This window comes from Cottoperca gobio, chromosome 13 (assembly GCF_900634415.1).
Source record: "Cottoperca gobio chromosome 13, fCotGob3.1, whole genome shotgun sequence".
In the NCBI taxonomy this organism is placed as follows: domain Eukaryota; kingdom Metazoa; phylum Chordata; class Actinopteri; order Perciformes; family Bovichtidae; genus Cottoperca; species Cottoperca gobio.
The window spans coordinates 19,181,738-19,198,717 of record NC_041367.1 but is presented as its reverse complement, the minus strand read 5'-3'; the positions used below and the strand labels follow the sequence as shown (position 1 = coordinate 19,198,717).

The following is a 16,980-nucleotide window of genomic DNA, read 5'->3' as shown; positions in this document are numbered from 1 at the left end:
TTTCTCAAACCATTTCCAGGTCCTGCTCTTGTAGAGCCAAGGCCAGCTCATTGTTGTCGATGCAAGACGCTGCAGCCACATCCAGAGGTGTGGATCCACGCATGCCTGCAAATGTAAAGTATTTGTTTGTTCTTCGCCTAATATAAAGGCTTGTTATTCTATATTTGTTTTGTTTTCTGCAGTAAGAGGAAACATTTCACAAGTATTCTGGTGATGGGGAAAGTTAAAATCTAATATTTACATCTTAACCTAACAATAAATACAGATAAATCCACTTTTAGAATAAAACACTGAAAAACAATTGCCCTATGTTTAGTGCAACAGTGTGATATGTGGCTGACACTGACCCAAGCCGATGCCACTGTTCTGCAACAGGTAGCTCAGATGGTCAAACATGGAGCGCTGGTTCTGTCGGCTGATACGACAGAAGTAGCACAGGAAACGACAGCAGTTGGTCACCATTTGGGGGAAACGAATCTCCTGGAGAGAAAAAGTGAAAAGATACGGTCTGTCTGCTGTGGGCCGTACGGTGCACACGCCAACAATAAGGTCGAGTGTCCAACAGGCCCCACCATTAGACTGGTGAGACTACATAAAACAGACTGAAAATACCTTGGAGTCTCCTCCTCCGCCCAACACATTGACCATCACCTCCATGACAGTCTCATGCATACCAAGTGCTCTCATCAGATTGGGGTGTTGGTAGAACACCTTGTTGTTCATGATGTTCCTGAAACAATGAGATTAAATACATAAATCAGATTCACTGCTTAGGTTGGGATGACACATTTGGAAAAATATTGCCGCTGGAGATTTTAGGGCAGGATGAGCTGGAAGCATTTCACAAAAATATATTACTAAAGGGAAAATATCAAATATCAAAATATGGATTTCAATTTCACATGTCCCATTTCTATCACAACTATAAGATAAGCATTACGAGAACATGTCATCCCACACACACTGACCCAATGCTCTGGATCATGAGCCGCTCCTCTTCTGGGCCCATCTGGACAATGAGCAGCGAACGTATCTGTCCCAAACACTCGAGTAGGTCCATGGTGTCCTGAACAGACACGGCGTTGATGGCGTAGGCTTTGGGCAGCGCTCGGATCAGCTCACCGAGGCCGTCGTACTGCCTGTGCAGCAGGCTGAACATCAGACGCACCAGCTCAGGGTTCTGAATGAACGACTCCTGGGCCCAGTGGATCATGGTGTGGGAGATCAGTTCCTGAAGGGTGTCTTGGTGAAGTGGACACAGAGGTACAGTATAGATTGTTATGGATATAATGGCAGATTTCAAAATGTTTTGGACTGATGTTGCCAATTAATCAAGTCTTTCAAATATCTAATTTGGTAACTCTTACTGGGTTTTGTTTCCTCCTCGACCTCTGGCTTTTCCTCCTCCTCCTTTTTGCGCAAGCTCTTGATCTTATCGACCAGACTGATGAGTCTGCCACTCAGTGAAGAGTCCACCTCTTCCTCCTCTGCCTCCTCCTCAATATGTATACCTGTGTGTAAAATGGGAATTCAGCACAAACTCTCAAAATTGACCAGCGGATGAAAAAACGATGAGCCCGGGGATACACAGGATCTTTACAGAACTCCTCACCACAGTGAAGCAGGAGGTCAGTGTGGAACTCAGCGAGAGTGTCCCGCACCTCCTCAGGCACTGGACTCAACTCATCCTCCGGACTGTGCTTGAAGTTGGTCAGCAAAAGAACCTTGAAGAGGAACACAGCAAGACGACACCATCAGAAATATGTTGTCTATTTGCTTCTTCTCGTTCGGCATGAGGCTTTTCATTTCCTAAAGTTTGTACCTGGTCATGTGGTGGTGAACGGAACTCGCGGGTCTTGCGTGCCGTCTCAGCAGCCGACATGGTGAAGGCTCTCATTAACAGGTTGTAACGAACGCGTTGGTTCTTCTGGATACCATTGACAAACTCGTCTGAATAGGCCACAATGGCTTCCACTCTGTGCCGCAGCTCGCAGTCGCAGAAGTACTGCAGGAGTGTGCACATCTGAGAGAGATAGGATCAGAATAAGATCGGATTCAAATTTAACAGATATAAACACTGTGCATATCAATAGCAGACAGTGTTTGAATATAAAACATAATGACCTGCAGTTTGACAGACTCTGGTAGCTTCATCTGGAGTAATCCCTCTTCCAGACCTTCCTCCTCTTCTTTCACTTCTGCCTCCACTGCCTCTACCTCCTTCTCCTCCTCTGCCTTCTCTCCATCCACCTTTCCTCCCTTGGCCTCTTCCTCTTCCTTCTCCTCCTCTTCTCCTTCCTCCTTAGGCTCAGTTGCTTCCTCCTTAACCGCTCCTTCTTCCAACTCTTTCAGCTCCTCCTCTTCCTCATCACCGACACCTTCGTCCTCAAGCTCGGCTTCAGTTTCCTTCTTTTCTTCCTCAGTTTTACCAGCTCCACCTTCCTCAGCTTTCTCTCCCCCCTCCTCCTCCTCCTCCTCCTTTCCACTGAAAACATTTGGATCGATCATCTTGAGGATGTGCTTGGAGTCCTCGTCGTTAAAGATGCCCATAATGAGAAGTGTACTGATCAGCTTCAGGATTGGGACAAAGTGGAACTCCACACTGCCTCCTACTGGATCCCGCATAGCCTGGCTACCATCCAGCACAGCCTCTGTTAACATGCTAATCGCCCTGGTCTTCAGCTCCTGAGGGGGAAAGATCAAAAATAAACAAGAGGAAACTCAAATCTACTAAAAATGTTCCAATGTTAACTGTCTCTTGTCTCTTACCTGCAGAGGGAAAATAGGACTAAGGGTGTACAAGTCGGGGTCCGTGCCGACAAAGTTGATGGATGAGAAATGCAGCTTGGGCCGTAAGCAGGTAGTTAGTCCGACACCGGGGAGAGAATGGGCCTTCTTTGCATCAGGATAGAGGTGGATGCTGAGAGTTTCTTGGGACATGGGGACAATAAACTCCCTGTTGGTGCCCAGGCGTGCCCGTTTGGCAGACTCCAGGTGAATGCTGATGAGCAGGTCGTAGTAGCCGCTGCGGAGAGGTCCAGGCAGGTAGGTGTTCTCGGTGGAGTAGAAGAGCTGGGATTCATCCACATGGCTGCACAGGGCATGAGCCACTCGATTATTGCCAAGTGCGCACACAGCACAGTAGAGCATGAGGGTGTGGTAGTGGAACTTCATCAGATCCTGACGCTCCGACAGCTCCAGGATGTCGATACACCTGAAAAACAAAGACAGACTCAAAGTTCAAAACTGATCAGGTAACACAGGTGAGTTATTATCATAAGCCTGGAAAGATAAACCTGCTGTGAAAAGAACTGCGAGTAAATCCACACACACATTCATACAAAATGAAATATGTGTGATGGATCTTCACACATTTGTTTTTAGCAAATTGCTAAATTTAATTAATTCTAATTAATTCTTGATTATTTAAGGTTTTAACTTTGACCCCTGACCTGTTCTCCGTAGAAACAAAAAAAGAGAGGATTGTGATTCTTGTGATAAAATCCTAGATTAACTCCCATGTACTTTGTAAAATGTAGTTTCTGCCGCTAACCTGCTAATTTTTCACCAATTACTAACTTTAATGTCTGCTGGGGCTACGGTCTCTGACCTGTTCTCCTCTGGGATATGCAGAGCCATCATGATGAGAGGTTCAGTACACTCCACACTCCAGCCCAACCTCTCACTCACTCTGCCCACCACGGGTTTGAGAAAGTGATTGGGCATACGACTCCAGATAACTGGGGTCAGCATCTGAACATCCAGCCTGGGAGGGCACTGGGGGACCGGGTTGTTACGCTCGCTGCGGAACATGGCTGCCGAGATGGGCATGATGTTCTGAGAGGGAGAAAGGGAGGTGTAGACAATCACAGACAGAAAAAAGCAGTTTAACAATGAGACTTGAAAAGGGAGGAAGCAATGGGTCTAACAAGAAAACAAGACAATTAAGCAGAAATAAAAGAACGGGGCGTTTTATACAGCAGAAGTGCACAAGATGCAGAATCAACCCTTGTTGGACCCATTCTTGTGAGACAGATGTCACTGGTTAATCTGTGATTAGTAGAGACTCCAGTCAGCAGAGTTGTTCCACACACTTTACTGATAAACCTTGGTATTACACACATTACCGAATACATTTTCACTTCACTTTCAGTCCACATGCATGTTCGCTCTCCCTTGCCCACAAATGTGCACTTCTATTTGTCTCTCTCTCTTTACATATATTTCCATCAACCTTTCAGTATGTCCAAAATCCATACAATTAAATTAATTGTACACAGAGACAGAGACGCATGGTGCCTCGTATTTAACCAGGGTCAAGTGTTGGCTGACATGCTTTGAACCATTTAGATAAACTGCCAACGCAAGTTTGACCCAAGTTATGATTTTTTTCTGAATGAGGTATGACAGAAAGTATGCATGAACAATATATGTTAGTTGGAGAAGTTGAATAGAAAAAGAAGAAAAAATTACTTAAAAAAAAGAAAATGTACTGTTGTGTGTGAGCAAAAGTAGTTTCTGACCTTGAGTTTTCCAAGCTCCAGCTGCACCATGTTCTGGTTGGAGGGCTGAACAAAGACGGCTGGGAACAGCTTAGTGTTGGGCTCCACCTGAAATAAAACACCTCAGGTTTTACAGCTCCACAGTGTCACATAACTCATCTAACTCATTTGAAGTTGAGTCTGAAAAACCCAGATACAAATACCCACACAACCTATACTGTGTAGCCTTTCCTCACCTGATAGAAGGTATTGATCTCCTTTCCGTTGGCTGTAAAGGTCATGAGACCTGTTGCCAGGTCGACCAAGCAGCCAACAACCATGTCCTCCTGGCTGAAGCGGGTCTGCTGATTGCTGACCAGGTCCCCTCCCCACACCATGTAACAGTTACTGTGCTTCATACTGCAGAGAAAAACAAACGCACTGCTATGTTAAAACTCATCTCAACTAAACTCATCTTTCTTTCTTTTATATGGCAGTTGACACATTATACAGTTGATCTAGGTGCTTTACAGCACAGAGAGACAATAACTAAAGAAAGGGGAGAATAACACACAGACAACCAACTCTCAACTAAGTTAACTTCTGAATTTCTCGTTGGAGTAAGTTCTGAAGATGTGATGTCCTGGGAGCAGTATCTGTAGTCTGTTTTTGATAATGTGGCATAAAGGAAACATATCAATGGGGAAAAGAAAGGGACCAAGTATCGAACCTTGGGGGACACCATAAGATTAGGTAGCTTAAGGTTGGTGACTAAATGTAGCTAGTTTAAATGATTGAACATTATGTAAAGTAAAAACAGAAACCTTCCCATCTTCTTGATATCCCTAGATATTTATAAATGTATGAACAGTGTATGTTTGTCATTTGTTACTGCCATTTGTCCTTTATCCCACCAGCGTGTGAATAAAAGAGAAAGCCTAAATCACATTACTTACATTTTAAACCAAGATAAAAAATAAAAATAAAGAATAAATACATACACAAGTACTGACATTGCTCTTGTAAAAAGAATATCATTTAAATGTGGGAAAGACTTACCTGTCGTGTATGTTGCCTTTGTCATCTCCCACAGTAACAGTGACACTGCGCACTTTGGAGAGGTCAAAGGTTGGATCATACTGATGGTAGTCAGGAGTGACCCAGCCAATCCACACACCAGAAGGCTCCTGCCCAGCAAAGATCCTCACAGAATAGTAATACTGAAAATGAAAGATAATAATGAAGGACATGTGACAAGAGAACATCTGAGATTCTATGATAACTTTAATAGTATGATGGAACCTAATGTACAGTAAACTCTCATTGAACAGGCTCAGCAAATCCTTGATCCATGGACTTTGCACAAACTGGAGGGATAATTTTAACATGTGCTAATCCTTGCTTTACATCCAACATTAGCCGAGGATAATGTTTAGCTCCTCACAGTGGTGGTATTCAGGATGAACTCAGGGTCATCTCTGTCATCCGGGACCACATCTTCCATCAAACGTGGCACTGTTGGAGGGGCAGGAGGAGGGTTGAGAGGTATCATGGCCACCTTCTTGGCCTTAGAGAAGAATCTAATGTCGACAGAAGATAACATATATTTGGAAAATTAGATCTTAAGGCCTCACTAGGCAGCTGCTCACTGCTAAATGATATTGATGTCATTTTAGATTTTTCATCTGAAACCACATAATGTAATAGCATTGAACTGCATGTAGCACAAGCAACAGCATGTTTTTACGAGAACAAGGAAAAATAAATCAAAGCCACAAAAGAGGAAAACGGTCCATTGTTCAGATGAGTTGAGGTGTTGCCGAAAGGTGGACTTACTGTATGTCTCGTGTTTAGGAGACAGTTTGTCATTTGATATCAAGTTTTAAATTAATAGCAAATTGAGCAACTCCACAGAGTTTCATTTAGGAAGCATGGGATGCTCTTCTTTGACACATGTTTTGTCTTATACTGAGAATATGGATGAATTCTTTCCATAATAATCTTCACCATTAATACTCTGCAGGATGAAAGAAACAACCTGCCACCCTTACCCTTTTTTCTTTCCCTTTTCTGACATTGTGTCCTTCTCATTTTCCATGGAGATCTCCTTAGCTACAGACGGTTCCTTCTTTTCGTCATCCTGCTCCTTGCGGCCGGCAGATTTCTTCAGAACCTCAAATTCTGAGTCGGGCTCCACCACTATCACTTCCTCCTCTGGTATGGTGAGGGGCCGGGTGAGAGGGGTTGCGCCTGCTACGATCTTGAAAGTCTCGTGGAACTGTACGGGCATGCTGAGTCTGAGGAACATCATATCGGTGTTGGCGTTCTGCGAGCCAAAGGTCTTATGGGTCAGCTTTAGACAGGGGGCGCTGTCCACAGTCCCATCCACACGGGAGACCTGCGACACAACGGGTTTAAAAATGAATAAATTATCTGGTTTTAAATTTCTAGATTCAATAAACATTAAAAGTGTCACAGAGTAATTACCTCAATATGATTGTGTTCGTGGGGTACAGGCACAAACTGGGGCGAACTTTTACTGAACCACATGGTAATGTCTCGCTTCATATTGATGGCAAAAGGTTCAAATCCTTCCTGCAGGCCACAAATGGCAAAGTAGCGCAGGCTGCTGACATTCTGCCCAAGATTAATCCTTCCAACCTGAGACAGGCCCAGGGCACACACTGGTATAAAACCTTGAGTGATAAAACCACAGCAAAGTTATTGGTAAAAGTATTTTCTGATTGCAGTGCAGTTGTGCTGATATCTTTTACAAAATAAGGTATCAATTTATGCCAAACAAGTTTTATGTCAAGATAAACTTCCGTTCCGTAACTGCTACTAATACTTATCACATAAGGTAAAATTACTCTTACCTTCTCCATCTTCAATGTCTTTGAATGCCATATCCGAGCCCGAGTCACTGATCAACATTTCTCCATTGAGAGTGAACATGATGTTCATCTCAGTCAGGTCAATCATACAACCAACCACATCACCAGAGAGCCACTGGCGACCGAAGGGTTCATTGCCAACATGCCATCTTTGAGCCTGAAGAGGGTTACATCAATCAATTATCTATAAGATACTACTTCCAATTTCCATTAAAAGAAATAAAAACAGAGACTTCAATGTCAGGCCATGAATGTTAAAGTTATCTTTTCTGACAACGTAGACTAGGTTTGATGCCATTTCGGACTTAGGAAAAAGTAAGGTCAACATTCAGTCAACAGAAATGTGGTTTATTATCAAGCCTCACGTACAACTTAAGGGACGGCACATCTCAAAGTACCTTCCAAATACTATATTTTAATTAGTTTGATGGGAAAAATAAAGAGCAGATTTACTGTAAAGGATCTACATCTTATCTGCTCATATTTAAACAGTTTTGAAAGGTTTTAGAAAGAAATGTACACAGTTTATGACCTATCTTGACTTTGATAAGCATTTTCCCAGTCTAAACTTGATTACATTGGACTGACATGGATTTAGCTAAGGTGAACTCATGATGCGGACTGACCTTATTTCCGTTAAAGACGTAGGCCAGTTCATCTGCTCCCAGTTCATTGTCAGAGCGGACACTAGGACGTGCCCAGCCCACTCTCATTTCCCCCGTGGTTACAGCCTCAAACTCAAAGTACCACTTCCCTTGGGTGACAGCGTACGACTTCTCTGCCCTGAAGATGCGTACCTTGTCCCCGCGGGTGTTCTCGAGGCCATGGCCAGCTGCAGGGAAAAGATGACAGATAAGATTAAGTAAAAAATAAAAATACATTGGAATATTCTGGATTAAATAAACACACTTACAGCTCTCCTGATCTGGAGGCTCAATGTTGTAGCCATAGCCAATGAGGGTGCGGACAGCGTTGTTAACACTGTCTCGGTTGGTTTTCTTAGTTCTCTCGTCCAGCAGGTTGTAAGGTACCAGACGAGGGTTTCTCTTATTCAAGATGTCCTGAGAAGCGTAACAGAATAGGACTTAATACAGAACAAAAAGATGAGACTATTTGTATAACTTATTTACTAAATAAGCGTAAAAACATTGGAATGGCACCAGGGCCTAGCCTAAATGTGAGTATACCTGTATAAATGGACATGGTCTTAGGGTTATATCATTTGGTTATTCATTTTTTTTTTTACTCACCAGAATTTTAGTATTTATTAAGGATTGGAAATAGATACCTGCACAATACTGTAGGTCCATCCTTGTCGTACCCGGTCCCTTGCCCAAACATTATGCCCATTTTCTGCCAGTTTTTCTACAAGTTGGTTCTGGTTCGGTGTCAGTTTGACATGGTTGAGGTCAAGGGGGGCAGGCTTGTACGCATTACTCATCACATAGCTGAAGGAAAGACGGAAATTCATATTCAGATATACATGAAAGATGTAGAAAGTTTGCATGAACAGAAATATCTTTGTCGTCATACGTCTTTGGCAGCTTGATCTTCTTGAGATTCTCCTCCGCTTTCTCGTCACCCATGCCAACGTGGCAACCCAGCGCCAGGAGAGTCCTGCGGGAGAGCAAGGACGCAGGCATCAATAATTGTGTCGAAGGACATTATGTTCCTCCTCTTACCCTCACATCTCTCAAACTGAAACCTCTATAAAATATGATATTACAAACTCACTTGAGAGTCTCGCCAGACATCTGCAGGTTGTAGTTCCTCTCTGGTTCAGGGAGACTCTGGAAGTCCACCAGACAAGGGTGGAGTTTCTTATTGTCATCCCTGAACTGTGGAGGAAGATGACGGTAGGTCACTCAATGGTCAAAATAAATAACTCATTTATAATGAATGTATGTTTGTTTGCCTCTTTCCTTGTGTTGCATACATCTGGTTGATAGATCAATCAAGTCAGAGATATTTGAAATCATTGTTCTCGTACTGAAGAAAATCAATTAAGATTTATTATATAACACAAGTCGCTTTTTTTGACAAGTCACATTCGTGGCCTCTTTATTAACTAAAGTCTTAAGTTCTACATACAGTAGCGTTTTGAAATATTACTCCCACATTACTCAAGAGCTCCAACTGCTTGTGAAATTTAAACTCCTCTACTGTTGAATCTGTATTGCAGTGCTGACTCTATACTCACACTCGCATAGGTCCAGCCCTGCTCGATACGGGTCACCGCCCAGAGTTCGTGAATATTCTCTGCCAGCTTCTCTCGGATACGCTCCAAGTGGGGTGGCAACACAATCTATACGGCAAAGGAAAGTCAGCAAACACAAAGAAACTCATAATGCGGGTGCTTTAACGACATGATCAAACTCTGATTTTAGGTTTGGGGCTTTTACCTGAACAGTGTCCACAGGGCAGGGGGTGAACGAGGTGTGTGTGAGGGACAGCGTGGGACCCAGCAGGTTGCGCACGCCTTGGAAGTCGTGCTTGTACTCTTTTATGGGTTCAATACGCATCCTGTCTCGCGGCAGCAGAGCCTCGTAGCACGGGGCGTAGCCAGGCGGTGGCATAAACTTGAAGTCTCCATGACGACCACCAAGGAGGAACCGAGCCCTGGGGTGACAGAAACAGAGTCAGTCAAAAATCTTTATCTATTTGACACGGAGTTTTCTTTATCCACTACTTAAATCCTTATGGCAACATTGCCTTGATCTTTATAAGACTCATAATAAAGAAAACATTGATGAAATCTCTGTGCCAATTCCTGAGCCTGTGTGCTCTCATCAGTCAATTTACCATTAGCCCCATCTCAGCACTGTGGGGGATCATTACACGCAGTTGTACAATCTCCTCTGGGGGGACAAGACTCTGTAGGTTTTAGGGGGATTATTTGAGAGATTATTTAAAGGTTTTAAATTAATTTAATCATGTAAAGTGCAGGACTGTGTGAAGCTCTCATTTTAAAGTGGCACGTTTTTTGCTTTATCTTATCATTATGAAGTAAATGTTGATTGCCAAATGTAATGGCTATAGAGACGTGGACTGAGATTAGCATTGGGAATTAATTACATTATAATATTATATAATATTTTAGAAAATATTTCTTTCCTTTTCCCTAATGGTCTGAATAAGTCGCTACATTTTTCAATAGTAGTAGGATCTGAGGAAAAGTCTTCTTTGTGTTAGCGGCAACTTGGAAACGCTAGGAAGGTAAAAGTTGAATACTTACCACTTTAAATATTCTGCCAGTTTTTTTATTATTATTATTTGTCCATTCTCTGTGTGTATTTCTACATTAAAAGGTCGCTAATTGTTATGAAATGACTTAATTAATTAATAATTAATTAAAGCAATCTGTTAAATCTGCTTCTGTATTTGGAATAATATTTGTTACATTAATTTACTGTCGTACTGATTAAATATAAAATACCTTGTTTTTATTTTGTACTTACTTGACTCCAGCAGAGAAGCTGATGACGGGGAAGAAGAGGCCGTCTACATTGAAGTTTTCAAACATGCCCTGAACTGGGTGGCCGTTAATGCGGAAGGAGATACTGGGCACGCTCAGATCCAGACAGCAGCTGATGACATCGTCTGCAGCCAGGGTGTGTGCGCTGGGCGAAGCCACCTGGCGGGGAACCGTACCTGAACGGCAGAGTAGAGAGCAAGGAAGTCATATAACAAGACATGTAGCCTCATGGAAAACAGTTTAGTAAATAATTAGGGGAATAATCTTACCCGACCAAAGATCCAGACCATCATAACCATAAGAGTAGAGGTCATCTCCCACACCGTTACCTCCCCAGCCTTCTCCTCCTCCAGGGTAGGGGCTGTAGCCCTCGGTCATAGCCCAGCCCACACGAAGGTGGCTGGCCTGCGCCGTCACAAACTGTTCCACATAGTCTACCATCATCTCAAAGTACCATTTCTTAAACTGCGTGGACCCCTCACATGTACCCAGGAAGATGTTGGGTCTTACACTGAGCACAGAAGAGAAAATAAATCAACATTAACCTTTACAGACAATAAACATTCAACAGAGTGGTTGAAGACTTTTTATTACAAGAAAAATACAAGTTCAAAAACAGAAAAGACTCGTACAACTAACAGTCTGTACCTTTTGTATTGTAGAACAACTTAACATCAGTTTAAGTACCTGGTGACATAGTTTACAATGCTGGTCTGCAGCAACAGGTCACGACCCGGGAGCAGGTTTTCAGTGATGAGGTTCTGGTTGGACCTCACAGCTACACCATTACACACACAAAGAGAGCGCAAGACGTCCAGGACCTAAAGGCAGGACCGAGACTGAGATTACTATCGCCTCTATGTTTATGTGGCAGAGCAGAGCGGACAGCTCACACTGTCGTTCACTGGCTATTTCATAATCGAGAAGTGTTTTCATGAGCCGAATATGATCTCAGGATATTATAACTTTGCAAATCACCACCTGCAAGAGTGTGTGGTTAAGTAACCAACCCTGCTAACAGGAGCTAATTAATTTCCAGCAGGCTAAAGTTATATCCCAGTCCTGCTACTGGCAGTGGGAAAAGACTAACCTTGTGGTTCCTTCCATGCTTATCCAGGAGAGAGATGATGGATTTAATGTGGTTCTCCTGGATGATGTTCAGAACCTCAGGGCTTTCAATTAGCACACAGTACAGCACCTCAAGAATACCTAAATGTATAGACAGGAGGAATATGATCAATTTTCAGCATTTGTTTTACATCAGTAACAGTTATAATGCACTTGTAAAGCTAGTAACTAAGACGTCATTAATAAAAAAAATATGGTTTAAAAGAAATAAAATGTCTTAAAAATCAACTATAACAAAACTTCCTATCAAAATGAACAACTGCATCAATTCAGAGGAAATTTCTATTCAAATCAGGTTCAGTCTTCAGCCTGGAGATTAGTTGACACAGAGATTTGTGTCTTAGGATCTCATTAGCACAGTAGAACAGTTGAAGCTGTATCTAATAACTACAGTAGGTCCAGCCAAGCCTTGAAAGCCATTAGTTAATTCTAAAGATCAATTCTAATTTGTGCGAGGTATCAGTGAATAAGTGAGGCACATCCGATACCTGAAGAGGCCTCCAGACGGTCCAGCTTGCTGACCAGCCAGTCCAGGTTATCACAGAACAACGCGCAGTTAGAGCGGTTCCCCCTGATCAGAGAAGCTGTTCAGTGGAGACACAGAGAGTGAAGTAAGGTTGCTTTAATCAGTACAGATAGCATTTCATTTGTACTTTACGTTTATAGTGATGATCTTACCCAGCAGCTCATAAAGGAGATTGACAATCTCCTTCCAGGACTCTGCAGCTTCCTCCCCGGCAAATTCAGAAAAGTGGGCAGCAGTGTTGTACACGTTCAGGCGGTCGATGCACTCCAGCACGATGGTGATCATTCCCTGAGAAAGAAAACCGAAACAAAAGGGTGCATACATCATTTTATGCTTTTCTTAAAATGTATTTTGTTGCTGATGTTGTTGGTGGCAGTATTGTGGTTTTAGGGTTAAGATTAGAATTAGAATGATTTATTATTATTTAAAAGTTGTAACACTTGACCCTGTGATGGTTCGAGTTAGGATTAAACACTTGCCATTATGTCAATTAAGGTTTCCCAAAATATAGCAATAAAGCATATGAGTGTGTGCGTGTCCACTTAGGTTAAGACAAATAAGTAAAATAAGTAAATAAATAAAGGTTAACAAAACTGCAAGAGGGCATAAAAGTCCTCAATGATGCCAAAGTGGAAGTTCCCTTTTGAATATTGAATTTATTTGAGTTATAAGAAGTCTGAGGCTGTGTGAGGCTTTGCAGGCAGCCTGCAGATTACCTCCTCCTGGAAGAGGTTCTGCCGGTTGCGGAGGGAGCGAAGTTTGGTCTGCTTCTCCTCGTGCTCCAGTTCCTCCTCAGGAGGGCGGAAGTAGAAGATGAGATCCTGAAGGGAGAGGATGACCCCCTCCAGAGGCAGCGACACAGCCCCCGGTGACTTGTTCTTCCCATTAAGAGAATCCAAACCCCTGGAAGATCACAAATAAATCAGCAACAAATGTAAAATATTCTCAAAAATGTTTTATCCCTCTTCATAGTAATCATGTTTCAGATCAAGATATGGTCACATTACAATGCGGTAAGTACCATAAACAAATGAGAGCATATTGAAGATGTCAGGTAAGATCTGGCTCATGCCAGTACTAATGTTTTCAAACAACTTCACGACATCCTGTCCTTAAGAACATTTAAATACATACTTGTTGAACTGCCTGAAGAGGCCTATAGTGCTGAAAATCATTCGAGCAGCCTGAGACTCTTCAGTTTGGGAGCGGGACACAGTTAGGGCGTCGTCCATATGACCCTCCTGGTGCAGAATGACCTGGAGACATGGGCAACATAATTATATTACGGATGGTATCCCCCTTTGTTTCTGGTGGCTGTCATTTAACAGCTATACAGATATGTTTATCTTGTCCTTAAGATACTAGGAAAGTTTAGGTTCTCTGATTTATTTAATATATCCCAATATATATATATATATATATATATACCCAACTTGTGCTAACCCCTGTGCTTAACTTTGACTTTTCCAAATCATTAAACCACAACAGAGCTTTAGCGAAGCAACCTGTTCTATACAAACTCTTATGGTAACAAGGTGGTAGCATTGGCAGCAATATTTTAGTTTTCTTCTCATTTTCATGTAACATCATGCAATATTCATGTCATACCGCTACATTAAGACTGTTACAACTTATTTTGATCTCCAGAGTAGATCCTAACCTTTCTCTTCATCATCCCCAAACGAGCAGCTTTGGCATCCAGGGCGGCATACGTGACCCACAGGCCTGTGGACACATGCTGCACGAAGCACATGGACTCTCCATACTTTATCTCTGGAATGCCCATCCCCTCAACATCCCGCTTCTGAGCCACCTCCACCTTGTCCTGCTCAGGGGAACCAGGAGGAAAAGAGGGGTCGCAGAAAATCATAGAGAGGTCAGTGAGAGAAACAATCAATAATAGATGGACAGGAGTCCAGAGAAGCTCAAAATGTTAATTCTGACCTTTGAAGCACGGAAGCAGAAAGCAGAATGTTTGGTGTTGGCCTTCTCTGGGTCGACCACCAACAGACCCTTCTCCTCATCCATACACAGGTACCGGCCTGTGGTGATGTGGCGAATACGGAAAGACTGCCCCCACTTCATGTGGCCACCGCTCCAGCTGCAGGAAGGAAGTGGAGAGAACCAGCACATTATCAAAAAGTCTTTTAATTACTACGACATCATTTCTTTCAGTCTCCAGTGTTTGATGTTCAAAACGTTGTCCCTGTGACCCAGATGTTTAAATGTAATCACTACATCCATGTCATTTGATTATGGTTGAGGACTTTTGTTGCATGGCATCCTCTTATCTCTTTGCCAACGTTTCCTATAAACCGCTAACTAACTGAAAACTGTCATAAAGGAAAAACGCTAAAAAGAAAGAACCAGAAAAACTGAAGTAAGAAGTTCTTCCAATATATATATATATATATATATATAATATTTCCACTGATGCTGCTCAGCTTCAATACCTACTGTATGTATGGAAAGGAAATACTCTTCTCTTTAGATTTATCACTCACACAAAAAACTCTGTCAACAAGTATATCCGGCACAATTTAAATTTCTTATGTAAATGCCTTCAGGGGACAATCACCTGATTCTGAGAGGCTCCAACCTCCACAGGGATCGAGCCTGACTGCACACAGCACCACCTTCATAGTGAGCCATCCTGTAGCAGAGTCGGGGCAGAGACACATCCATCATATGGTATCAGACTGACAGGATATTGTGCTGCTCAGAAACACTAAGTGTCATCTTCCTCTCACCTGCGCTTTTCCTCTCCTTCCTCGGGTGTAGCGATGGCCAGACACTCATCCATGTGGCCGTGGAACAGCCTGAGGACATGACCTCCTGTCAGGAAGCCTGAGAGGAGGAATACACACCACAATGAGTGTACCATAGTTCTCTTTACGGTATGTAAAGGGGAGACACTACAGCTGATCAGGGTCAAACCTTCAACTAATAGATATCACCAATAAAAACACTTGATTATTTACATGAAAACAATTATTTTTTGTATTACAAGTTTTCTGAAATGTTATGTTTAAATATGCAAATTAGGCTTTAGCTTATTAAATATGTGCTCATGTGCAACATTTCCGTAACAGAAATCTGAACATTGGATAAAGCCAGGTTCAAAATTCTTGCTTCACTTTGTTGACATATTGAGTGAATGTCTTTACACGATGAATTTTGGATATCTCTTCTCTAAAATACTGTCAACAGCCACACGAACAAAATCTATTTTTACCAGGTTTTTAAGATTAAAATGTGATATAAATCCAGCTGCCAATGACATAAAAACCTTCAGAGTATAGATAGGAATGAAACTGGAAGGTTTGGTGTATGTACGTAAGTGCTACTGAAGTGGAGATGATGAGCAAGTATAAGAAAAACTCATTAAACGGCCTTAAAGATATGTATTGTAACATTCCATACATTTTGCAATGAAAACTTAAATGAAGACAATTATTTGTATTTTTATTACAACTTTTCTGAAATGTTGTTTAAATATGCAAATGAGGCATTACCTTAGGCCAACTTTTATTGAATTTAGGAGAAATCTACAGATGCAAATGGACAAATAAAATAAACACCTAAATGTGTATTTTGAATGTTTTCTTTCGTCTACTCTAAAGAAGACATGTAACTGAAGCAAAGGTGCATGCATCCCTGTCGTGTCTCACCTTAAGTGTACACTACATGAGTTCTGATCGCACCCAATATCATCTTCAAATGTTCTGCATGCTCACAGTTTGTTTGTTTTAATATGTGTGTATATTCATTGTGTGGGCTGCACAGCATCGGTGGCTGTAGAGCAGGGGTGTCAAACATGCGGCCCGGGGGCCAAAACCGGCCCGCCAGAGGATCTAATCCGGCCTGCGGGATGACTTTGCAAAGTGTAAAAATTAGTTTGTAGTAGTTTTGATCATAAAGTAAAATACTGTTCCAGATACCTGTGACTAAATGTTTTGTGCCTGATACACTGTGATCTGTAAGTTGTAATGCACATGTGTAAATGATAAACTGAGGCATAATATTGTTGAAATTGCACCTTCTTTGCTTAAGAAATTTCAGGTTGTTCATAATGTTTTGTAAAAAAGATAGTTCATTAAATTTGAACATTTTCAGAATGTACTTAAACTAAAACAAAGGGAACAATTTGGAGTTGGGTTATTTACAGGTTATTATGCTGTGATGTTACTAGTCCGGCCCACTTGAGATAACATTTTGCTGTACGTGGCCCCTGAACTAAAATGAGTTTGACACCCCTGCTGTAGAGCAAAATGTTTAAAGCAGGTTTGTACCCTCAGCTAGTTCACATCCAGAAGTAATTGGATTCATGTTCCACAGAGTCTGCATGAAGGAGGCATCCACCATTAGATCCCCGCTGGCGTAGGACAAGTGCTGAGGACAGAGGACAAGATGGAGGTTAGCACAGATTATACATGTCGAAATCTGTGTGTAACAGCAAAGCGGACGGAGTACGAG

General features: G+C 42.2%; 1 protein-coding gene across 5 annotated transcripts in view; it reads right to left on the bottom strand.

The window, feature by feature from the left end:
* The window catches only part of ryr1b (ryanodine receptor 1b (skeletal)), a 75,520-nt gene that overhangs the window by 39,692 nt on the left and 18,848 nt on the right, over positions 1 to 16,980 (bottom strand). For all 5 annotated transcript variants that reach the window (XM_029446539.1, XM_029446540.1, XM_029446541.1 and 2 more), the window contains exons 7-43: positions 16,797 to 16,896; positions 15,255 to 15,351; positions 15,083 to 15,157; positions 14,449 to 14,605; positions 14,165 to 14,329; positions 13,639 to 13,760; positions 13,221 to 13,407; positions 12,657 to 12,792; positions 12,467 to 12,562; positions 11,941 to 12,059; positions 11,538 to 11,671; positions 11,120 to 11,361; positions 10,834 to 11,026; positions 9,778 to 9,994; positions 9,576 to 9,680; positions 9,110 to 9,213; positions 8,909 to 8,992; positions 8,664 to 8,823; positions 8,289 to 8,436; positions 8,002 to 8,207; positions 7,358 to 7,532; positions 6,969 to 7,177; positions 6,533 to 6,879; positions 5,926 to 6,061; positions 5,541 to 5,701; positions 4,739 to 4,901; positions 4,524 to 4,610; positions 3,611 to 3,837; positions 2,770 to 3,214; positions 2,125 to 2,685; positions 1,823 to 2,023; positions 1,613 to 1,724; positions 1,368 to 1,511; positions 969 to 1,242; positions 613 to 730; positions 348 to 480; positions 11 to 105 (exon numbers count right to left, since the gene is read on the bottom strand). In XM_029446539.1, the coding sequence (XP_029302399.1) occupies positions 11 to 105; positions 348 to 480; positions 613 to 730; positions 969 to 1,242; positions 1,368 to 1,511; positions 1,613 to 1,724; positions 1,823 to 2,023; positions 2,125 to 2,685; positions 2,770 to 3,214; positions 3,611 to 3,837; positions 4,524 to 4,610; positions 4,739 to 4,901; positions 5,541 to 5,701; positions 5,926 to 6,061; positions 6,533 to 6,879; positions 6,969 to 7,177; positions 7,358 to 7,532; positions 8,002 to 8,207; positions 8,289 to 8,436; positions 8,664 to 8,823; positions 8,909 to 8,992; positions 9,110 to 9,213; positions 9,576 to 9,680; positions 9,778 to 9,994; positions 10,834 to 11,026; positions 11,120 to 11,361; positions 11,538 to 11,671; positions 11,941 to 12,059; positions 12,467 to 12,562; positions 12,657 to 12,792; positions 13,221 to 13,407; positions 13,639 to 13,760; positions 14,165 to 14,329; positions 14,449 to 14,605; positions 15,083 to 15,157; positions 15,255 to 15,351; positions 16,797 to 16,896 (6,435 nt within the window). The remainder of the gene's footprint in view (positions 1 to 10; positions 106 to 347; positions 481 to 612; positions 731 to 968; positions 1,243 to 1,367; positions 1,512 to 1,612; positions 1,725 to 1,822; positions 2,024 to 2,124; positions 2,686 to 2,769; positions 3,215 to 3,610; positions 3,838 to 4,523; positions 4,611 to 4,738; positions 4,902 to 5,540; positions 5,702 to 5,925; positions 6,062 to 6,532; positions 6,880 to 6,968; positions 7,178 to 7,357; positions 7,533 to 8,001; positions 8,208 to 8,288; positions 8,437 to 8,663; positions 8,824 to 8,908; positions 8,993 to 9,109; positions 9,214 to 9,575; positions 9,681 to 9,777; positions 9,995 to 10,833; positions 11,027 to 11,119; positions 11,362 to 11,537; positions 11,672 to 11,940; positions 12,060 to 12,466; positions 12,563 to 12,656; positions 12,793 to 13,220; positions 13,408 to 13,638; positions 13,761 to 14,164; positions 14,330 to 14,448; positions 14,606 to 15,082; positions 15,158 to 15,254; positions 15,352 to 16,796; positions 16,897 to 16,980) is intronic.